This window comes from Cydia pomonella, chromosome 17 (genome assembly GCF_033807575.1).
Source record: "Cydia pomonella isolate Wapato2018A chromosome 17, ilCydPomo1, whole genome shotgun sequence".
In the NCBI taxonomy this organism is placed as follows: domain Eukaryota; kingdom Metazoa; phylum Arthropoda; class Insecta; order Lepidoptera; family Tortricidae; genus Cydia; species Cydia pomonella.
In genome coordinates, this window is record NC_084719.1 from 12,995,533 (window position 1) to 13,020,058 (window position 24,526).

The following is a 24,526-nucleotide window of genomic DNA, read 5'->3' on the forward strand; positions in this document are numbered from 1 at the left end:
ATACAACTCCCAAACTCTACAATTGATCACAAATGTAAAGGCTACTAAAGTAACCAAGTACTTAGAGCCTATTTAGAAACAAACAATCACGTGGCGTAATTTAACCCCCTAATACTTTTATAAAATCAAAAACAACTATACTCTGTATCTTTAGGTATTTATTTAAAAGTAAACAAACAATTCGTACATTTTCGGGTAGTTATAAAATTTATTGGTTAACCAACCAAATACAAAACGACCTGAATTTAACCTACATTACTTGATCATGTAATGTTTTCATCTACCTTCAACTGGCTTAATGAGCCATTTGAGGGTAGATTTTGCTTACTTTTATTTAATATCTAAACTAAAGATACAGAGTACAGCTAGAGAACGTTTATAATGAATACTTATCTACTTATAGTAGGTATAAGCATGTGAAGTAGAGCAATGTATAACTAAAATTCAATTTCAATTTGTGCAATTATCTGTAGCGAAATTTTACGAACGATTAAGTCCAAGATAAAGATATAAAAGATACAATCTAAACATTTTAAACTATTTACACACTACCTAACCCACTGCCCATGTGTCTCACACACGGTTCTGAATAACAACGTCAATATATTAATTAAATATGTATATCCAAAAATAAAACAGTCTGGCAAACCAACACTGTTAGTAGAAAAAGGCAGCAAATTTGAAAAAAATGTAGGCGCGCAAGTTTCGCCTCCCAAACAAAATTTGAATTTCGCGCCTTTTTATATTAACAAATTGGTTTACCAGATTACAATAATTAGGTACTTAATTAATACTATTGGGGCATGAGCAATCGACAAGTAAGTATATCAGTCGTATTTTTGCTAACTTGTAAAATGCACAGAGAATCTTAGAATCGAACCCAGCTAACTCCATTTGCAACGACGAAGTTTGGAAATATCACTGTAAATGTCATATTTGTACGAATGTGTGACGGCTATTCTTCTACACATGGTTCCGCAAAAGTCGGTGCAGTACAAGGTTAGCTTAAGCGCTTCACACACCTTACTAAATTCAGTAATGGCGACGACACGACAAGGATCCACCAATACGTAGTAGTAAGATGCAAAAACCTACCTCTACCGTGTCTAATATTGACATATATCTAAGGACGGGCCTTAGCGGCACTAAGAATGGTGCTAGTTCAGTGGTGTCGCTCACGAATTCGAGCCAATCGTGCAGTCTAACGCAACTAGTTGCGACCAATCGCGCGCGTGATGCGAACTCATCAACCAGTCGCGTTATGACGTTAGGCTGCACGATTGGCTCGAGTTCGTGTGCGTGATACGCTGTACTGGTACTGGCCGCATTACTACGAGTATTACCAGTAAGGCTCGTCCTTAGATGGTGTCTAACGTATAGCTGCGTCCCTGTCATCAGTTGAATTAAGTAAGGTGTGTGAAGCGCTTTTGACGAACTCTATGTTTTGCCTTTTTTAGTCTATGGCAAGGGAACGGAATGAATCCACTTCGGGGACGTCTACGACTAATTCTTTCTTCGAGCCCTTAGATTTCTTGGATTTCTTCTCGGGCGCTCTCCAAAGGTCGTCCTTGCTTAGAGTTTCCCTGTAATGAGAACAAACAAGTGTTCATTAAAATATGCATTGTCCCTCTATACGTGTGTAAGTGCATATGCATTGTGTTGAGAAACCAAAGGGTATTTAGTATAGGAACATACTGACAAAAGAGCAAGCAAAGAAGAAGGGATCAAAAATAGTTGTTTAACCTGGGTAATGCTATTATTGAGACTCGAGAAAGCGAAAAATTCTAAAATTGAACCACGAGCGTAGCGTGTAGTTCGAAAAGTGGAATTTTAAACGTTGCGATGTTTGAAGGCATAAGAGGTAATCAAATCATGAATTAAAAAGTGAATTCTACAAACTAACATGAGGAAACAACTCAAAATTTGTATCAATTAACTTTGCCAGTTTTGTAGATAAAATGCAACTTTCTCATCAGGTTTTAACGAATAAAGAGAGCCTTTACGAACTGGTGTGGTGAAAACCATGTTTTTGTTGACACTCGTCGATTAATTCGCCCCACAAGTCCCACCACTCATAATAAACATATGACATTACATTAGAAATCATTTTACAATTTAATAACTTTTCAATTTTTTATGTCACTTAAGCTTGTTATGCGTATTGGTACTAACCTATGTTTCAAGAGGACGTTATGCAGCCTTTGGTTGTAGTACTCTAAGGATTCCAGGTTGCCGCCGAAGTCTTTAGGCAGCTCATCGCGGCTGAAGTACTTGAACAGCGTATCTGACTTGGGCACGTGGAAATGGATCTGAAATTAGAAAAGATTTAATTGAGATATCTACGGCATCTAGCTTGCAATAAACGGATGCTGCCAAAAAAATTGTTACCTCTATATTCTAAACTTAAGATAAAAATTAAACCGGGCGAATATTGTACGTGCTCACAGGCTTCGGTCCGGTCACATTCCATTAAATATATTTGCTCATCTGATGAGGAAAGCAGAGTCGCCCAACTGCGATATTTGCGGCTCTGTCGAGGATGTACAGCACTTCCTAATGGAATGTGTTCGGACTCGAGACAAGAGGGCGCAACTATTTGAAGCTAGGGGTTATGCAGTAACTGATATTGGGGTTTTTCACTCGATATTGGCGGAACCGCTGTCTAAAACTGCGAAATTCGTGTACAGTTTTTTTGACAACTCGTAATACATTGAAACTGTAATGTAGAGGCCCAACGGAGCCGACATGTCTCATTGATAAAGGCTCCTTTTAAATATGTAGATGAAAAAAAAAAAAAAGAAAAACTTAAGATGGGACTTCCTTAGTGAATTCCATGTTCAAACGGATAACAAAGAGTTTTTTATTGATATACACAGTGTTTCTCTTTAACTCATTTAATTTCAAGGGTGCATTCCTGAGTTTAAATTAAGTTACTTTCTCAAAGACACCAGTATTCTAATTAACTCCATAAACTTTATTACAAAGTGTGAAAATGTCACTCCTGTCTGTTATTGAAGCGAAAAAAAATCTGTTGCTGAAATCAGTATTCAGTGCGATAAATTGGTGCTTACCATTTCGCTCATATCTCTGTTCATGAACTGCTTCATGATGGAGAACACCTTGTCGATGAAGGGTGGCGCATTTATCACGTGGACCTGCTTTAGCCGGATCGGCATTGCTTCCTGAAACACAAAGAAATCAACATTATTGACATATTCTGTGGTTGGATAGGTATTCACGACGGAGCGATAACAATAACGACAGTACCGTAATTGTCATTTAGTCAGTTCAGATCTTGCATGCGATTTTCGTTACCTTGCGGTATTTGGTCCTTCGACTGAATCCATTGTGCTCTGTACCTAATTAGCAGGGTATTGAATATTGCATGCAAGTTCTTGAAAAGCCTAAATAGGGGTTTAGAGTCCGAATACGCGAAGTTATCATATCAAGCGCTGCATCAATGATGGCGCCCCTATGGGATATGTATGCAATTGTCTCTGCCAAGTTGGTGCAAGCATGGTTGGAATCTAAGTTGAAGAACAACTAGAGCAAGGGGTGACAAGTTCATAACATCAAGACTATATATAATAATATAAGCGTAGATTTAAGAATCCGCAAAACTGCTGCCAAAGACCGATACGTAGCAAAATGCATGAGAATTAATGAGAAATACGCAACGCATAAAACACGTCACTGCGTATACGCCGCCGCCGCGTCAAGTTCTGATGTTCTTCTATAATCATTATTATAATAAGGTGTATTTGGGTATTTCCAAATACTTCAGAACGATCATTAATTCCGAAAATAGACTACAGATGGAATTACGGGTGAATAATCCGATATTCTGAGGTATTCGGGTACCTTATATTTGGAAGTTATACCTCCTGATATTTGGACAGTTTTTTCGCTAGAGACAGGTTTATCTTGGTCAGAATTTTCAGTGTGATATCCTTTACATCCAAGATGGCGATGTCATGCTCTTCTAGATTCTTTTCTTCAAGTAGCCAGGCATCTGTAAAAATTAATAAATACATTAAGACGGGAAAATCCTAATGAAATTACGGTACTTTTTCTATAAAATTCCATCTCGGGAGAAAATGGTTTCAATTAACTAAATCTTAACAAATCACTTTGATTTTGATATCAATCGCTTTAGCATAATATATTCTAGGTTTCGCTTTAATGTGTTGCAAGTTTTGACACAAAGGAAAACCTATAAACCTAGTTTTTCATTGTGTCAATAACATACTAAAAAAACACGGAGAATGCGATATATTTAGAAGTGGAAAAACATTTTCTCTTTTTGTGTTGACGTGTATACGTGGTATACTTCCTTCTTAAGGTCAGGGTGTTTAGCCAATAGTTAACGCTCCGTAGCGTAGCGTAGTCATGGCTCTCTATCACTCTTCCATATTAGTGCGACAGTGACAGTTGCGTTTCATGCGCTACGGATCATTAACGATTGGCACGTTGGCTACGCACCATGCAGATGGGATAAGAGAAACACAGTTTATTTTTTTCGGCGCAAGAGAAACCGTAGACTCTGACCACGCTAACTTTGCACAAACTTGACCATAATAATTAATGCATACTTGACATACTTGTACTACCTGCAATAATATGTTCTTCGAACGCCGCAAAAATATGTCACACGCTCTTAAAGCTCTACAAATAAGATCGTGTCAGATATTTTATTTCTTTATTTCCTTTATTTTTGCAGATGACTGTACCACTTGACATGAAAACTTAGCGTGGTCCGATTCTGAGGATTCCCTCTATACAAGTGTTTCTCTTCCCCTACCTGGCCTTAATGATTTCCATATGCATCTCTACTCGTTTAATTAATTTACATCATTCATTCGATGTTTTCACTTTTCAGCAGCTTCACTTGAGACTAAATGCAAGTCGAGTCGCCTCACAATTAGGAATATTGAAAGTGCTTCCACTGCCATTATATTCCCCACTATTTCTTTACATACAGTAAAATCGTTAATCATGATTAGTAAAATTACAATATAAATTTAAAGTGTCCATGTAATTTTCCTCGCAAATTATGTTTCGATTGACCGCACGCTTGAAACTTTCTCAACGCGTAAGATTCATCCTTTTGATTTGAACCACTCATTACGCTCCCGGCTCATTTCCGAAAACCTCCGCTTGATACTTTTCAGTGAACTCTATCACATAGGTAATAAGGGGAGACTGGTAAACAAAGCTACCAAACGTAGGTCAGTTGAAGCTTCTTGACCGCCAAAGACGTCAACTGACCAGAGCCTATCATGAACCTTCGTGCATTCTGACAACGTTCACGATGACGCGCCCCACACGATAGGCGTGGCGTTCATAGGTTTAAGTACCTGTGGTAAGGAAGAACATGCGGGCATCCTGCAGATAGTCGTAGTTCTCGAGGCCAGGGTCGTTTAGTTGCCAGATGAAAAGGTTGCGGTTGCCTGGTGCTTTTACCTGGCCTAGGTTCCTAAAATTATTAAGACACAAATTTAGTCTGTGTTATACTATAGTTTAAGAACCTCCCATGTAGGTAAACAGTAAGTTGTGTACCTACATACAACGAATGGCGTTGAATTTACGAAACTAAAGCTTTAAATATACTTCTAATAAAGCGGTTTAAAGATTCTATTGGTAGGTATTTGGTAATTTTTGTAGTGAGACAATTACTTAAATTGTAGGCAATTTATTTTGAGAACAATAAAACCGTATTGTATCTATAGATCATTGTATTTAGGTAAGTAAGTATGTTTCCTACACTAGCTGCAGTGGGTATGGGTGCTTATCATCAGGCAAGTCTTAGACGTCTTTTACCACTGTATAGTGGTTTGTTTTTGTTCCGCAGTTTACGCCACGTGGAACAAAATGTGGTCTCGGCATTTAGTGTTCTGGACTGGAGCCAATTTCAGGTCACTACACTCACTACACCCAAATAAAAATTGTTAATTCATTGAATCTGGTTTTTCCACGCGGGATACTGAAATGAATCGTCATATTTCCACGTGGCGGTCACGGCCTGCTTGAAAAATCCGCTACAGGTCCCTAGCGGATGACTTAATGGCTGAGAAACATTTTTTTCACAAACCACTACCATCTGAGATTCCAACCCAGTGTAACATGGCAAACCTGCATGGTGCAGTCACCGCGCGCACTGGCCGGTATGCCTTTTTTCGTTCGTCTTTTGTTTTCTAGGGGGAAATTTGCTCGACAATTTGAAGGCGTATCGCACAAATCAAATTACATTTATCTAATGTTATTAAAGCTTAAACACTCTATTGTTATTTAAAAAAAAGAATTCTTACTTAATGGGCTGCCTCTAACGCAGCCCTTTCTTCTTATCTAAAATTGAAGACTACTAATTTCTTGATAATTGCTGCTGAAGTTTTCATCTGCTTGCGCCTGGTGGGCCCGCGTAGCCTTCAGTAGCACCTGCTGCCAGTATTCATCGTTTGGCTCGATGAAGATTCAAGAATGTTAAGGCCAGTGACGATATTTTATTGTTTTGGTGTAGAGTCGCGTACTGACAGATATTAGTTTATTTTATTGTACATATTTTTTTACAATTATATTTTTACTGTAAGAACCTGTTTTCATTTAGTTATTACCGCTTTAGTTAGCCGGTAACACCAGAATAAAATGTGTAAAAACTAAACCTTTTAGGGTTTCCTTTTGTGAAGTGCGAAAGCAGCTCATAGCAGTGTACCTAAAACACTCGTCGCTTCGCATTGCTCATAGGTAATAGGTACTGCATAGATATTGCAATGAAGAAAATCATGTGTCAGGTCATAAGTTCTGTCACAAAGTTTATGACTGAAAAAAACTATAGGTACAGTACAGATCCCTCCTTATTCGTATATATATAGGTCTTGCTGTCTCAGTTTTGCATAATTCTATGAAATATTCGGAAAAATGTTGTAAAAAAACGCGCCAAAAATACGCGACCTGTTCAAAGTGATTTTGATCCCTATTGATTTATTTATCTTTTTTACAAGGTTGAATCTTACATAAAACAAAAGCCGGATCTTTTATCTTTTTTAAAATACATATATAATTCATGTACCTATGTGTTTTTACCAAACCTACACGGTGGATGGCAGACAAAAATTTGCGTATCACTGAAAAGTACCCTAAGTTTGAAGGGTATTAGTTGAAGTACAGACTTGTCGGGGAACTAAATGCTGGTGATTAAATAAAGTTCTAATAAAGTAAAGATAAAAAAACGTTCTAATAAAGCGTCTAACGAAAATCCCAGAGTAAACAAGTAGTAAGTAAACACGCGATCTAATTTTTAAACTATAATTTTATTACGTTTATATCAGTATAAAACAAGCGTTCAAATCATGGCAAAGTTTTTTTATTATAAGCTTTGTATCATATTTTATCAGTCAAATCCTTTGTGACAGAACTTATGACCTAACTAAGTAAATATACTTGTTTTGCCTGTTGAATTGCAGTTGTAATGTGTAATATTTTAGTGCTACATTCAGAGTGCGGCTCCCATATCTTTTAAGTAATTTGTAAATAATTATGATATTGTCACATAGCGCCATCTAGTGGTGTTAGCGTAACTTCGTTGTTTCTTTTTATTTCTCTTAGTGTTATATTTTTTTAGAAATATGAAACTTGATTTAATTTAATTAGTTTAGTTACAAATATAAATAGTTGTATTTCAGCATTTCTTTCTGGATATTGTGTCGTTAAGTAATGAAACCTACATGTTTTAAAAGGTACATGTTTTGATATGTAATTGTCGTGTATGATGTGTAATTGTCGTGGGCATTGCGACTATAGCATTACCCCAAGCGATTAAAAACAATTAATTCAATTAAATGCCGATGCCAACATCAACAAGAGGAAAACACAGGAAATGACTTGAAAAACCTTGAGATGCAAAAAAGTAAACTTACAAAGGTGATCTCTGAACTCAGTGTAACCATTTAACAACTTCAATATAATAAGTATTCACATTGTAAGAGTCATGAAATAAAAGGGCAAGGGGAAGACGAAAAGGGTTGAAGGGGGAAGGGGAAATTGGCATAAATATGGAAGGCTGCAAGAGGAGAGGAATAAGGACCGGGTGAGAGATGGTTTTGTCTCTGTGGATCGTCATAATATTTTAAAAATGGCTCTATGTCTCTGCCGATCTTTTAAAGAGGATTTAAGGTTAATAACTAATAGACAACCAATTCAACATTGGTAACTTGGGTAACGTCACAGAATAAATAATAGTACTTACTTGGCAACGTCGAAATAAACACAAAACCTACACTGTATACACGAATTCAATTACCAAGACAATGCAATATTAGGCATCGCACTCGCAGGCAGGCACACTATTTAGGCTATTGATCAAGTCAGAATCCAGTCCGTTAAAATAACATATAACCATTTCAATTTAAATGTCTTACTGTCAGGACCAGTGGATTATTGAATCCACCCCGGTTATTGGCCCCGCCCCTTAGTCTATAACAGCTTAAACTTACACAATTTTCAGGGCGTTTTGCACTTGCGGCGACATTGGGTCCCGTTTTACGAAGAGCTCCGGCGTCGACGCCCGAAGGCTCGTGAAGCTTTCGATGGCCTTCTGGGCCTTCTCTATGTCGTAATAGCAGCTGTGCAGGAACCGGCGGAGGAGCTGGTCATCTGAAACATTACATTGTAAGGATTACATTAACGATTAGTTTTTTTTGCCGGCTGTGTTCAAAGGCTTCATTTGTTGCACGTCGCATAAAGGTCTGGACTTCTCTAGACACTTTATAAGTTACGTCGACGATAAACTGTAGGTAGGCTGTTCAGTAAAAACGCGAGATCCTACCTACATAGGTAGACTCTTGCATTTTTTCTTGCTTAAAAACAAGTTGTCTCATCTAGGTATTCAAAAAACAGTTAAGGGGGAGCATAATACAAATTAAAATAAGCTAGGCTAGGCACAAGGTAGTGATTTAGGTATCCGTTATAGAGGGCACCGACAAAAAGTTTGGTCATGTACCAAAATTCAGGAAGGACAAAGTACCTAATATAGTACTCATAATAAATAATAGAACAACTATGCTAGTTATAACATTATTAGTCCATGATTTGTGCCCGAAAACGTCACATTTGTTCGCTTTAGCCTCAGACTTGCTTCTGAACGACAACCGTTTGGAATCTCACTAAAGTGCCGTGTCGAGTACACAATAGTGTTTCCGATACCTCGACAATTCCAGGAGGTTTCACTCTCTCACTCTCACTTATTGAGTGTAACTAGATGAGATGTACTGAGGCATATAACAATACATGCGTTGCCCCAAAAACAATACTAAGGCACTGACTGAAGAGCAGCCGAGATATTTTTTCTTAGTAATAGAGAACTCGTGCCAAGAGTTCTTACTTTTACCGAAATTTTTTTGGAAGTAAAAACAGTAAAGAAGCCAGATTAATCCCAGCTAGTCCAACTGCCGGTTCGAGCAGTTGCTTCCATATTTCCATAGTTTCAACTGCCGGTTCGGGTAGTTGCTTTCATTTCATAATAATCATTGCTTGCGCTAATTTTGTATTTCCGAGAAGGCTGCTGGGCCATAACCGCGAAAATCGAAGTTCGTCAATTGCGGGCAGTTTTCTCTGTCACTCTAATTACGTCTTAGTGAGATTCCCGCAATTTGCGACTTTCGGTTTTCGCGGTAGGCTCACAGAGGGGTCCTCGGGCTAAAGCTAAAAGGACTAATATGAAGACCGAAAATACTGTATTTTTGTCTACGTTTGATGCACTGATTTGTGTTATTATTATCTACTTCATTCATGAATAACAATCGATGGTTGATTAAATTAGAAAAAAAAAACAATGCATAATGAGCCTCTGTTTTCTTGGTTGCACAGCATAGACTTCGTGCTAGATGTCTTAATGAATCATTTATTAATATCTATACCTAAGTATAATGAGTCACAATCTACTTGACCCATTAGCTGTGCCTTGAAAATTGTAGGTTAAAAAGGTTCTCAGTGTTCTTATCTTCAGATAAAAAATGTTGAATTAAGGTGTATTTTGATGTGTTTATTACTCGCCTCGATCATTTGTCACCATGCACGTGAACGGCATGGTGACAAATGATAAAGAGCCGACCATCTTAGGCCTACAGGTGTAAGCTGTGCTCTAACAAGTATGTAAGTGCGAAAGTGACGGGCATAGTGACAAGCGATAAAAATAGAACCATGCTGCCACTGCAGCGGTAACATCGGCATAAAGAGCCGAAGATCTTGGTCCTACTGCTTTGATTTCTAACGACGATAAAAGTTATCATGCACCAGTCCGTTCACTGTTATGCACATTGTGCGCGTAAAAATGGTAAGTACCTACGTAAAAAAAATAATAAGTACATGTTATTGAGATATGACCTTAGATACTCGTATAGGTAGTGTTAATTAATGATCTCAATATGGTTTTTGTTCTAAAAGGTTGTCGACGTCACACACGCACTATTGTATTATTTTATTTACAAATACTCGTACCTAACCAGGTATATACATACATACAAAATTGACTTTATCTTAGCGCTGTCCCGGTTGTATTCTAAAGCCCTAGGAATTAGGATCGGTCCGCTCATCTAATCAATAGTTTTTATGAAAGCGACTGTCTCTCCAGTTTCTTCCACATCCCAAATCCCAACCCAATCCAGAGGAAAAACTAGGTCTTATCAGTCCGGAAGTTCTACACGGAAGAGATTATGGTAAATATAAGATTTACATTTATACATCAGATAAAAGAAATCAGAAAAAAGAAAGAGATCATTGAAAAGTTTCGAAAAACTCATTTTGACGGAAATAGATAAATTATATTAGATAGGTAAATAAATTATTTTTTTTTGTATCAAACACAGTCGTCTGGTTACGAAATCATAAAGTTTAAAATCGAAAGGAAAAGTAGAATAAATTACTGACTTGCGCGTGATGGGTGAGACTTGAACTCACGGCTCCGTGATTAAACTCGCTACTCTACCATCAGCTGTGAGGCTATTAGTCGATGATTTCCACAGAAATTTCAAACATATCGGACCCCCGTTAGCAGTCGGAGCGATAATTTTTATTTGTGTGCGTAGGCATACCTAATGTAATGTATGTTGTAGTGTGCCGAGTGTGCGTGTAGTGCGAAAAGTGTGCATGAAGGCGTGAAGCAGGTTCGGCACGCCGTTGCAAATTGCAAGGTATACCCCGCGGCCTGGCCGACGTGGTGGTTCGGACAATCTGATAACGCTCTGAAGCCACGGATAGACTAGAGACAATTCGACATGTCAGGCAACATCATATAAGCCGCAATGTCGCCCGACATGTGGAGTAAGTGTAGAGTGAAGTCCGGCAAACGTCGCGCGCGGCACTTCACCTGCGCTATAACCGCGAAAATCGAAGTTCGTTAATTGCGGGCATTTTCACTGTCACTCTAATTACCTCTTAGTGAGAGTAAAAGAGAAAGATCCCCGCAATTTGCGAATTTCGGTTTTCGCGGTAGGCCCCCTGATGTCGCTGGCCTGGCGACACGTGTCGTGTGACAATTGTCCCTAGTCTATCCGTGGCTTTAATCTCGATTTCGAAGTATTGAATATACAGAATATTTCCACTTTACCTGTGAGTACGTATTTTAAGGGGAATTTCAGAAATAAGTGTACCCTGTACTTTTTTTAAACCTAACATATTTTGGGTTATTTCTTATCAGAATCAGGAGCACTATTGAGTTAAGCAACAAAAAACCCACCTTTAAGTGTCAGTTTCGTAACGCAGTTAACCATACATGTTGTATGGACCGATACAAAACCGACTAATAAATTTTGTATGGAAAATTAAGGATAAGTAAGGCAAAAAACATGTACCCAATGTTTTATATCTAAATTACTCACCCATATCCTTAGGAACGTGAGGCTGTGCGGCGACCCATTCTTTTAGCTCTACCAGTAGCTTCTCGAGGTCCTTCGGCTCCCCCATTGCTACTGTAAACAAAACGTTTAACTTATTACAGTGTAACCATCTGTCAGTCATATAATGTATTTAATATTGTAAATAGGTATGTTCTATTATTCCAACTCTAAATTAGTAGGTAAATAGTTTGCAACGAAAGTTGCAAAGAATAGGGAATATTACGCGAAACTCTGCGTAGGGGGAGCCACTACCACAATCCATCACAATCTGAGGGTCTGCCGCGAAACAAGAAAATCGAAATTTCCTTATCTAACCTCTGTATCACTCTTGCATATTCGAGCGATGACTAGGCAGATAACTAAATTTCGATTTACGCGTTTCCCGGTTGGCCCTTTATAAACAAATCGCCTTGATGCATCAACAAATATTTTAGTATCTGTGAAAACTTGTCCAAAACAGTTTAAAGCACATTATGTATAAATTACTCTATGGTTTACGAAAGGTGCTAGTGCTGCACTCTACCGGCAGAACATTGCAGTAATACTCCCTATTCGTCTAAAGAAAGTTGACAGCAGCACTTTAAGCTGTAAAGTGAGGTGTTGCAGCATTTCAACTGGTGACCACCATGAAGACCAGAACAGAACTCCTCATCAAAAAGTATTTTACATTTTTGGACTAAGTAATAGTAACTATCAGTATATTTATTACGAAATGCACTAGGGTCGTAATAATTTTAATGACATGACACTGTTTTGTGAATTCGTTTTTTTCAGTGAAAAATTATAGGTACCTTTTAATTTTGACTGGAGCTTGAAACCAAAACTGTGTTTTCCCTCTGCTTTGCACTCACTGACTACCTATTCAGTTAAGGTTTTTTGTTTATAATTAGTACACTATTTACACTTCACGGAAAAGGTCATTAGGCGGATTTCACAAGCACTCGTTTTGCAAGGTTCTATAAGTAAGTTTTATACCTAGTCGCATTTCAACATGAATATTACGTGATTTTTACTTCTTATACAAATTTTCGGCGATTACTAAATACCCAAGTGCCTATACTATGACAGTACCAATCTCGTAGGCCCATGAAATTGATTATTTATTACGCAAAATGCCAACGAGAAAAACGATCGAAATACCTAACGCACTTTTTGAACAATGTCGACGTTATCTCGAATTATGGTTCAATTTTTTATCAGATGGTGGACATAAAACCACTTTTTACAACTCATGAATGTCAGTCCACATTTAGTTGGTACAAGAAACGTTAAAGTCCAGCCATAATCATAAAAAACCGGTCAAGTACCTAGACGTATCTACTCGTAAGTCGGACTCGCGCACTGATGATTCTTTATCCAGTAATTAGTCATATAAAAGTTATAGGTAAACATAGATAAAAGTAAGTATATTATACTAAGCATTATTCTAATTTAATAAATAAGTAGTTAGGTTAGGTTAGACCAAGATTAGCTGCAACGATTTTGATAGCACACGCTGTGCAAGTGTTATTTATACGTCATAATTTCATAACAGTTTGACGTTTAAAATAACACTTGCGCTCTTGCATCTTTTGACTGTACCTACTTATGAATTTGACAAAAAATACACTTTTTCAATATTTCTAATAATCGTACAAATCTCACAATTTTGAAACTTACAGAATCATAGCTCGGTAAACCTTTAAAACTTAAGCAAATTACACCAGATTTGTAACAAAAATAAAAAGCGGCCAAGTGCGAGTCGGACTCGCATATGAAGGAACCCTTTATGACGTATTATAAAAAAAAATTACTTACTAGATCTCGTTCAAACCAATTTTCGGTGGAAGTTTGCATGGTAATGTACATCATATATTTTTTGTAGTTTTGTCATTCTCTTATTTTAGAAGTTACAGGGGGGGGGGGGGGGACACTTTTACCACTTTGGAAGTGTCTTTTGCGCAAACTATTCAGTTTATAAAAAAATATATTAGAAACCTCAACATCATTTTTGAAGACCTATCCATAGATACCCCAAACGTATGGGTTTGATGAAAATCAATTTTTGAGTTTCAATTCTAAGTATGGGGAACCCCCAAAATTTATTGTCTTTTTTCTATTTTTGTGTAAAAATCTTAATGCGGTTCGCAGAATACATCTAGGTACTTACCAAGTTCAACAGTATAGTTATTATAGTTTCGGAAAAAAGTGGCTGTGACATACGGACGGACGGACAGACAGACAGACAGACATGACATGACGAATCCCTAAGGGTTCCGTTTTTTGCCATTTCGTCGGGGATAGTGCAATACCGCGTAACTAACAAATGCAGTAAGGTCCAATTACCTTGTACATTGTTTGAATTTCGAACTCTTACGACTTTGTTTGTTGCGCGGTATTGCACTATCCCCGACGATTTGGCTACGGAACCCTAAAAATGGATAAAAATCGGCTTAGGAACAACATCATTCTACATTTGCGTCATAGGTGTGCCTGTGCCAAAAATACAAATTATGTACCTACAAACAAAACACTTTAAATGGTGAAGCAAAAAAAAGACAAATTGCTATGTACTACTATATGGACTAGAAGCGAAAACCTGATTGTATGGTCAACAAAGTCACCTTTGATATTTTTAGCATAAAGATTTTAATAGATTATAAGTGGAAAAATATATTTAATTATTTATACCAATATAGACTTGTCATAGTTGTCATCAATCCACACAGAAAAAAAGCGGCCAAGTGCGACTCGGACTCGCCCATGAAGACGTATTAAAAAAAAACTACTTACTAGATCTGGTTCAAACCAATTTTCGGTGGAAGTTTGCATGGTAATGTATATCATATATTTTTTGTAGATTTTTCATTCTGTTATTTTAGAAGTTACAGAGGGGGGGGGGGGGACACATTTTTCACTTTATAAGTGTCTCTCGCGCAAACTATTCAGTTTAGAAAAAAATGATATTAGAAACCTAAATATCATTTTTAAAGACCTATCCCTAGATACCCCACACGTATGGGTTTGATGAAAAAAAAATTTTTTTTTTAATTTTATGACGTATTAAAAAAAACTACTTACTAGATCTTGTTCAAACCAATTTTCCGTGGAAGTTTGCATGGGAATGTATATCATATATATTTTTTTGATTTTTTATTCTGTTATTTTAGAAGTTACAAGGGGGGGGACACACATTTTACCACTTTGGAAGTGTCTCTCGCGCAAACTATTCAGTTTAGAAAAAAATGATATTAGAAACCTCAATATCATTTTTAAAGACCTATCCATAGATACCCCACACGTATGGGTTTGATGAAAAAAGATTTTTTGAGTTTCAGTTCTAAGTATGGGGAACCCCCAAAATTTATTGTTTTTTTTTTCTATTTTTGTGTAAACATCTTAATGCGGTTCATAGAATACATCTACTTACCAAGTTTGAACAGTATAGCTCTTATAGTTTCGGAAAAAAGTGGCTGTGACATAATCGGACAGACAGACGGACATGACGAATCTATAAGGGTTCCGTTTTTTGCCATTTGGCTACGGAACCCTAAAAAGGCGAGTCGGTCAACTGAGGCGTTAACGCTTATAGCTATCACAAGAAAAACTTGAAGAAACTAAACGGAAATAACATTTATTTACTGAATTCAGTACTTATCGGGAAAATAACTATGTATTTACAAGGTTGCAGCCATCAAGTACGTACCTAGGAAATGTTTATAGCCCTCCATAATAGTCTGTCTATACGTAAGTATGCCTGGCTAATGGCCACTACGCTCATATAAGTACATAGCAGAGGTATTATGTAACAAACAATGCTGTGATCAGAGGAACTGAAGCATCACTCATGTATTTATGGATGTAAGGCAGTATTGTTTTATTTCATGCCTGCTTATTGATATAAACTTACTATAACTATTATAAAGTATATAATAACATTAATAACAGAATAATGGCCTGGCCATTATGATTCTGGAAACATGAGGAAGTTTAATGAGTCAGGGCCAAACCACTAAACAAGTTAGGTCAAATCAGAAGAGGAAAAAAGCGAAAATGTTACAACATGGCGATATTGTAGACAAAATAGTGAAGAGTCCGGCATAGCCAGGGCTGCCATCCGTCCGGATTTTCCCGGAAATGTCCTAGTTTGGAGGCCGTCCGGGGGCCGTCCGGGGTGTCAAGAAGTGTCCTGTGACACTTTTCATGTAAGGAAGCACATTAAAAATACCTACATGTAAAATTAAAGGTCTTGTTTTTTAAAAATATTATTTTCGGACTCGTCCGGGTAAAAAATGCGAATAATGCGATTTACGACAAATGTCCGAGTTTTTTTGAATCTTGTCCGGGTTTGGCGAAATTCGCGACGGCAGCCCTAGTCATAGCTAACCTTGTTGCACCGACTTCAATAAAACAACTTAATGGTGTCATAAACGTCATATTTTCATAGAAATTAGACATTAAATGATAACATGGCCAGACTTTGCCATTGCAAATGGCATGCAGAGTTAGCTTGGTTTGACTCTGTATATATTGTCTTAACCCTTTATAAGGCGTAAGGGTATCAGATATTATACAAAATTGAACCATATCACTTTGAAATAAAGTTCAAAGTCAGGTGGGAAATATATTGCCATACAGGCCCTCTGCCAACCAGGCCATAAATAAAATCGGCCAAGAGCATGTCGGGCCATACTCATGTAGGGTTCCGTAGTTACTGTTCTTTCAGAATACGCTATGTACATTACAAGCATAAGGAAGTACCTTCGCAGCGCATTGTACATCTTTGTACATGTATGTATTTTTACTGAGAGAAGACTTTTTGCAATAACTCAAAAACGGCTGGGCCTTAGCTGGACCGGTCACGTTCGCTATAGTTTTCTTTGAAAGTATTTATTAAGCTTATATTTTAGTCAAACTTTTCCTTCAAAAAAATTTTTTTTCCACTATGAATTATTTTGGAATGTTCAATTGGAGCTTTTTCAAATGATACCCCACTTGACCTATACTAGGAACTAGACTGAAATTTTGCCCTCCCTTCATATTGGGCATTTCCCATAGTTATAAAAAATTAATAAAAAAAATAACACTTTCAATTAGTTAGCGTCGTTCATAAGTTAATAATCTAATCCAATTTTCAAATAGATAGCTTGAGTAGATCTCGACATATTTAGCCATGTGACAGACAGACGGACGGACAGAGTCGCACCTCGCGCCATAAGGATTCCTTTTCCTAAAGGAACGGAACCCTAAAAATGGCGATATTTGTATTAAATCTGTGTTAAATTAAAATTTAAAATTTAATACTTATATCTAAGTGTATTTTATGTTTTGTTTATAGGAAAATTTTAGAAACAGCTACATATATATAACGTCTAGTTTGTATACAAAAACTTTAATCATTTCATTTTCTAACTTAATTCCAAGCAAATAAAGTCCATATTTCAAACACGCAGCTAAATAGTATGATTCTTGTAATGTATGTATATCTTATGAATATATTTAGCAGGTAAAGATTTAAATGTATTAAAGTCAAAGGCAATCAAAATATAAAGACTTATTTTTATCATAACATTCATACATTATAAAATTTCTGTATACATATATTTCGCATGGATTAAGTACAGTCGCAATCAGATATATTGGAGCGGCCCAGGTGTTCACAAATATCTGAATAAAATATATTATTAAGATGTTAAAGTGCATCATATATATTTGAGCACTTTGGCCGCCCCGATATATCTGATGGCAACTGTACCTACAGACATGCCTAAGTTAACATTTAAATTCATTATCCATCTTATTACTCTTAAATATTTTAATATTTACTCAGATTCGCCAAAATCCAGGTCTAGGTCATATTAAATGCATCTTAGACAGGTAGCTCAGACTAAAACTTTAAGATGTGTGCCCTTGATTTTTGTATAAATTTTAACAAACTTTTACCAGTCGTGCTGTTCACTTAAGCCTTCTTCGAAATAACTGTTCTTCAAATCAAAACACTAAACACTGAATGAACAAAACAAAAGAATTTAGTCAACAAAACACTATCGAATATACGGCAACGGATGATCACAAGGTCAAGCGCGTGGGAGGACACGTCTGGTGATGCTTGCGAGTGCTGGAATACTGAACTAACTACTAACAACTTCCAACGAGTTGAGCGCAAGAGTCTGTACAATCGAGACAGGTTTTGTAAGTTATATTCAAAACGGAAAAGATATCAGATTGATTTCAATATCAGCGCGTTCGCGCTCTAGAGAGGAGCGCGACGCACGTACTTATTACGAACGATAAAATGATTTGTCGATATCGGGTTTTTGTAATATTGCGTCTTAGACACAACCATAATTAATGCATTAATCGTTATTACTATTATCAGGTACCTATAGGAACTAGGTTGCAAATTTAATAAGACGTAACGACCTCCCAAAAACACGAAAATTGACTCGACTCTTAAACTCCGACTTGAAGTAGGTATTTTAGGGTCGTCTCGATAAACTGAGTAATTAAAACTCAAAAAGATACTCAAGTTTTGAAAGAGTTATTACTGTTATTAGCCACTGGGTAATTCCGAGAGACTTTAACGTAACGTCAGTTACCAATTCTTTCGTGTGTTCTTACATTAATTAAGCAAATTTAAGTATCCAGTGTAGGGCTACGCCAGACACCACACGAAAGAATTGGTAACTGACGTTACAGTCTCGTGGAATTACCATTACCCCACTCTGGTTAGGAAAACCTGTAATTGGCCATACTATTGTGTAAATTAGCATAAGGTAAGTATGTAATCCACGCGCTGGCCCTCACGGCGTAGTGGAGCGTCCCCTGGGTGGTGGATAGGGGAATGGTCGGTAGTACAGCCTAGCTACACTACTCGGCCAAGTCCGATGGACTCGCTAACCAACGTAGGGTGTGGTCCTCCAGCATTATGGGGGTTGTGCGGCGGGTTAACACCCCTCCCACGGAAAAATATTATCGTTACGAAACCGACACAAGAAAAGAACCGATCTGATCCAAAAACCAACAACTATAGGCATGGACTAATGGACTTCCGACTAGCTTCGTGGAATGTGCGCTCTCTCTATAGACCTGGCGCCGTATACCAAGTCAAAAATGAGCTGCAGAGATATAACATTGGGGTAGCAGCCCTCCAGGAAGTTCGGTGGCTGGGTACGGGAGAATGTAGTGTAGATAATGAAGTTGTACTATTTTACTGCGGTCCTGACAACGGACAACATAGAAAAGGAGTTGGATTTATGGTTTCAAAGAAGGTGATGGGGAACGTGATCCGATTTGATGCCATTTCAGATAGACTATGTGTACTTCGGGTGAAATCAAAGCTCTTTAACATCTCAATACTAAATGCATACGCACCAACTGAATTAGCGGAGGACATTGCAAAGGACGAATTTTACGAACAACTTGAAATGGTATACGAGCAAATACCGAGCTTTGATGTTAAGATAGTGTTAGGTGATTTCAATGCGAAAGTGGGACGAGAGGATATCTTTATACCGACAATAGGAAGACACAGCAAGCACGACATATCCAACGACAATGGTCTGAGACTCATCAGCTTTGCTGCGTCTAAAGCTATGGTGATTAAAAGTACTATGTACCCGCATAAGGATATCTTCAAAGGTACTTGGAAGTCCCCGGATGGCGTAACAATCAACCAAATTGACCATGTCCTTATTGATGACCGCCATAAAAGTTCAATTCAGAATGTTCGAGCATTCAGAGGGGCCGATTGTGACAGCGATCATTATCTGCTAGGCGTAAAGGTTAAGGCGAAAATTAAAGTAAACGGCAAATTTAAACGCCATAGCAAACCTCAAATAAACACTGACAGCCTTAAAGATAAAGTAATTGCAGAAAAATTTGAATTTGAATTAAGAAGTAGATTTCAAGGTCTACCACTAGCTGATAACGTAGACGAGCACTGGGAGAGCATCAGAGATAATGTAAAGGAGGTGGCATTTAAGGTGAAGGCGGAAGAAAAAGAAGAAAAGGAAGAAGTGGTGGAATAATGAGTGTGAACGTTTAGTCAATGAAAGAAGGAGATATAAAGTACTAGCAGAACAAGATTCTCGCTGGAACGCCAAATATATGGAAATCAAAACCAGAGCCAGAACAGCTGTAAAGAATGCGAAGCGTCAACACCTAAATAGATTGGTGCAGGAAATGGACACGCTCATAAGAACGAACTTCACTAGAAACTTCTATCAGGAGGTGCGATCTTTTAAAAAAGGATACCAGCCCACCGCCCAAGTGCTGGAAGATGAAACTGGCACGCTAGTAACTGATAGCGACGAGATCAAAAAAATGTGGCATGACTACTTTCAGCAGCTCCTTAACTGCCCCGCACTAGGCGAATCAGTTCCATGCACTGCCAGCTGTAACGAGGAAGAAACAGAACCTCTTACATTTGAAGAAATCCGTACGGCAGTGATGTCCTTAAAAAACAATAAGGCTCCAGGGGTAGATGGCCTTCCATCAGAAGTGTGGAAATATGGTGGGAGCGCAATACAGAGCCAATTGTATGTACTCCTGCGCGAAATCTGGGATGGAGAACAGCAACCAGGGCAATGGAATATAGGAGTTTTATGCCCCGTCCATAAAAAGGGTTGTAAGAGGAAGTGCACGAACTACCGCGGAATTGCCTTGCTGCCGACTGCGTACAAAGTTTTGTCATACGTGCTACTCAGGAGATTGGAACCGTATGCGGATAAAATCTTAGGAGACTACCAGTGCGGCTTTCGACGAAACCGTAGCACCGTTGACCAAATCTTTCTTCTGAAGCAGTTGATGGAGAAAAAGTGGGAGTATGCTCAGAGTATTCACTCAGTGTTCGTGGATTTTTCTAAAGCGTACGACAGTATTGACCGGAACAGTCTTTTTAACATTTTAAGATACTTTAGGATTCCCCAAAAACTGGTAAGCTTGATTGAAGTCGCCACGAAGGACAGTAAAATGTTGGTCAAAGTTGATGGAGAATTGACACAGGAATTCGCAGTGATTACGGGGCTGAAACAGGGCGACGCACTGTCACCCATGCTTTTTAATTTGGTTCTGGAGTACGTCCTAAAAAAAGTTTTGTTACTGGAAGGGGGACTAGAGCTAAATGGAAGCCATAAGGTGATAGGCTACGCGGATGACATAGCCCTACTTGGAGCCTCTGTAGACGAGGTGCGGCAGTGCGTCAGTGTTCTAACAACGGAAGCTAAAAAGGTCGGCCTAAGTATATCACACGAAAAGACTGAGTATCTCCACATGCGACGCTATAAAAATACCCGTGTTCCACCCCAAAACCTAAATGTAGGAGATATAGTGTACAAAGGCGTCCAAATTTAAATACTTAGGCTGCACCGTTACTGATACCAACAATCGTGACGAGGACATAAAGATTAGGATCCAGAATACATTGCGATGCAGTGCAGCTCTTCACAAGGTGTTAGTGTCCAAGCTTCTAAGCAGACGCACCAAGATCCGAATCTATAAGACCGTGATTCGCCCAATCCTAACCTACGGATGCGAAGCATGGACACTAACACTCAAGGAAGAAAACATGCTGCTAGTTGCCGAGAGGAAAATCCTCCGTAAAATATTGGGCCCCAAACGAAGACCGGATGGAAGTTGGACAGTCCTTAAGAACCGTGAGATTGAAGACCTAGTGGCTGAACCTAACATCATGGGAGAAAGTAAAGCCCACAGACTCCGTTGGTTAGGCCACCTTGAGAGAATGGACGAAGATCGGAACGTAAAAAGAGCGTACCTGGGTCGCCTAGCAGGAGGACGTCCTATCGGACGCCCTAGGTATCGCTGGAGCGACATGGTGGAGGCGGATCTGCGCGAGCTTCGAGTCGACAATTGGCGAGAGGTCGCACAGGACCGAGAAAAGTGGCGCTGTCTTGTGTCGGAGGCCAAGTCTCATTTTGGGTCGCTGAGCCAACGGAGTAAGTAAGTAAGTATGTAATAGTATTTATAAATATTTATACTTTATACAGGTTGTTTATTTAGTCACCTGCAATAATTTACGGGATGAATATATAGGTCATATTGAGCAACTTTTACTATGGGATCAATACCGAAATCGCGAAAAATATTTTTACTCTCCCATAGAAAATGCCATTCAACATCAAACAGCCAAAATGTATGAAACAGACAATTTTGAATAAAGTCTATCTATCTAAGTACCCGCAACACAAGCCTTATTGAGCTTACACCTATATATTTTAAACTCTGTATTTCTCGAGTAATAAATAAAAATAGTTCAAATTCTATGTAACCTACTGCAAATGCGTTCAGTAAGAATGTTATCGTGCGCATGAGCATTGCCTGAAGTCGATCTGTACTAAATGCCAAACGGAATATCCCATTCGTATCTCAGGTTCAAAGTCCTTCAGCAGCCACAATACGTCTATCAAGACAATGTTCAGTGAAAACCCAACAAGGTCTGCCACGCACAGGTCAGTTGTTGATCTGACTCATCATCATCGCTGTCTGTCGCGCACAGCGCAATACGCCATGTAAAAGTCGGAATGTATCAACACTAGTAAAGTCAATCTATATTTTGTAGTGTGGTAACACCACTCTTATTTTGACTAACTTTTGCTTGTTGGTTCTGTGGTAGAAAGATGGCCGAAACATTGTGCCGCGAAAACGAGGCGGTAGGTGAGCAGAGTTCGTGGTCGTAAGACAAGTTAGGTTTTGTTAAAACTTAAAACAAAATCAAAAACATGATATCTGCGAACCCGGGCACGCACAGCCATCTCGCTTACGCTCAGTGAGAGTGAGAGAAGAACCGGAACCTAAGGGGCCCTAAATGAGGACCGTTTAAATGAGGCGGTTGGTAGGAAGTTAAGTTATTATGGTAAGAGGGTCTACCGCGAACACCGAAGTTCTAAAATTGTGGGCATCTCTCTCTTTTACTACAATTAGGGCGTAATTATAGTGACCAGAGAAAGATGCTCGCAATTTGCGAACTTCGGTGTTCGCGGTAGGCCCTCAGCTATGGACTTGATGAAGGCCTGGCTGGCATAAAGCTAATTTTTAATGTTAGGAAAATAAGCGAAATACCTATAGTCATATAGTATGTTTAAAAAATAGTTTCAGTCCCATAACTTCTTTTGTAACTTCTTCTCCTTTTAAAATATGGCCTCCATCAAATCCATGATGATTTTGATTTTGCCAATGTCAAGTCGTTTTTAGGTAGTTACTTTTAACTGTGCTCGTAGAGCATGACGTTGTTCGGTAGTTGCTTTTAGTAGAGATAGCTGGACTTTACTAAAAGCCACGATGGATTGCCGGGTGTTGATTAAATTAAAACATGGTTAAACGCGTTTCTAGATTAGTTTTTCATTAGCTGCACACTTCCACGTTAGTTCACTGCATAATTAGCTATCAATATTACACTTGAAACAACATTAATGAGCAAAACACAAAAAAAATATTGTCGAGATGTCTTCGCCATCTTAAATCTCAACGACAACCATCTTTTAGTAACTTCTTTACCTTACCAACTCAACCGCCTTACGCGAGCGCTCAAGATACACTGGAAAGTCAAATCAATATCAAATGAAGTCGAGATTTTAAATTTCGAATGCCAAACCGGTATTCGAACCACAAACATTTAAACATGGTCATACTCCTATTTTAACGGTACTATCGCATACAACCGTATGTAGTGATAGGTCAATGAGAACCGAAATAATAAACTGGCATAATGGGTAAATTATAATATTATCACAAATCTATGAATATTATAATTGGATAAGTAATAGCCTAGGTAGATCAGTGAATTTGACTGTCGATCCCGTAATTAAAGTAGGTAAATAATCTACAGCTGCATGATGTACTACCTCCATGGGGAAAAAAATACGATTTAGTATGTTAAGAAAACCGAGTAGTTAGCATTAAAATAATAATTACTATTACCCCTGGCCCTAGGTATAGTCAAAAGATTTAATTTGTGACCCATTTCGTACCTTGTCAGTGTCACAGTGACAATATAGGGACCGTGCGCGTTGGAGGGTCTGCCATCTTGTGGTCTGAATCGGAACCATAAACAGGCACATTTACACGTCAAGTGTTTTCTTGTGCATAGTAGGTTCTGCCATCTTGTGGGCTACATCGGAACAATAAACATCACATTTACGCTTCGCGCCAAAAATCTGACAGCTCCTGTGCTGCCTCCTACAGTTCATGCACGCTCCCTATAGTATGAGGTCTCTAGCGACTTTCATGTTGTGCAGGCGAATTTAAGAAAGTTGTGGTTTTCGGACGGAACTTAATCAAAAAGATGTGTGAGGTTAGATAGTTTTGTATATATGTATTATATAGTATAGAATGTATTAAATATTATAACTATATATGACTATTTAGATTTACACATTTGTTTTATTTCATATCCCATTTATATATTGTAGGTTATAGGATTTATAGGTTTACCTATCTTTTAGGAAATTATTTTCTTTTATGCCTTTTAGTACAGTTTTGATGTCTACCGTTCTCCAATTCTTCCTCAATTGCTCAAAGGTTAACTGGAAGAGATCCCTGAAAGGGATAAGTTCGCTTTGTACAAATGATGTTTCTTTATGCACAATAAAGTGTTTTACTACTAGATACTACTACTCAGGGCCGGACTTAGGGGAGGGCAA

At 38.2% G+C, this 24,526-nt stretch overlaps 2 protein-coding genes across 5 annotated transcripts; one reads left to right on the forward strand and one right to left on the reverse strand.

Moving 5' to 3' along the window:
• Positions 1–140: 140 nt before the first annotated feature.
• On the reverse strand, positions 141–18,006 carry LOC133526770 (alpha-tocopherol transfer protein-like). 4 transcript variants are annotated; one of them, XM_061863510.1, is made up of 9 exons: positions 17,811–18,006; positions 12,680–12,844; positions 11,871–11,960; positions 8,490–8,649; positions 5,358–5,476; positions 3,882–4,012; positions 3,072–3,182; positions 2,173–2,309; positions 141–1,583 (listed from the first exon to the last, which is right to left on the reverse strand). In XM_061863510.1, exons 3-9 carry the CDS (start codon positions 11,953–11,955, stop codon positions 1,454–1,456), a joined length of 873 nt encoding a protein of 290 aa, XP_061719494.1. In that variant the 5' UTR covers positions 11,956–11,960; positions 12,680–12,844; positions 17,811–18,006; the 3' UTR covers positions 141–1,453. The 4 variants fall into 4 exon arrangements, with proteins under 4 accessions (XP_061719494.1, XP_061719493.1, XP_061719492.1 ...); XM_061863509.1 differs by lacking the exon at positions 12,680–12,844 and having other exon boundaries at positions 11,871–11,957; XM_061863508.1 differs by lacking the exon at positions 12,680–12,844.
• A 904-nt stretch (positions 18,007–18,910) lies between these two features.
• LOC133527159 (craniofacial development protein 2-like) lies at positions 18,911–19,897 on the forward strand. The gene has a single exon (XM_061864053.1). It carries the CDS (start codon positions 18,911–18,913, stop codon positions 19,895–19,897), a length of 987 nt encoding a protein of 328 aa, XP_061720037.1.
• Positions 19,898–24,526: the final 4,629 nt, after the last annotated feature.

Bases quoted from the DNA above. Each gene is read 5' to 3' on its own strand.
- LOC133526770 (XM_061863509.1), bottom strand. From the start codon at position 11,955: ATGGGGGAGCCGAAGGACCTCGAGAAGCTACTGGTAGAGCTAAAAGAA. The intron at 2,310-3,071 runs GTAAGCACCAAT...TTCTAATTTCAG, and splicing joins ACAGAGATATGAGCGAAATG to ATCCATTTCCACGTGCCCAA. The intron at 1,584-2,172 runs GTTAGTACCAAT...TTCTCATTACAG, and splicing joins AACGTCCTCTTGAAACATAG to GGAAACTCTAAGCAAGGACG.
- LOC133527159 (XM_061864053.1), top strand. From the start codon at position 18,911: ATGGACTTCCGACTAGCTTCGTGGAATGTGCGCTCTCTCTATAGACCT.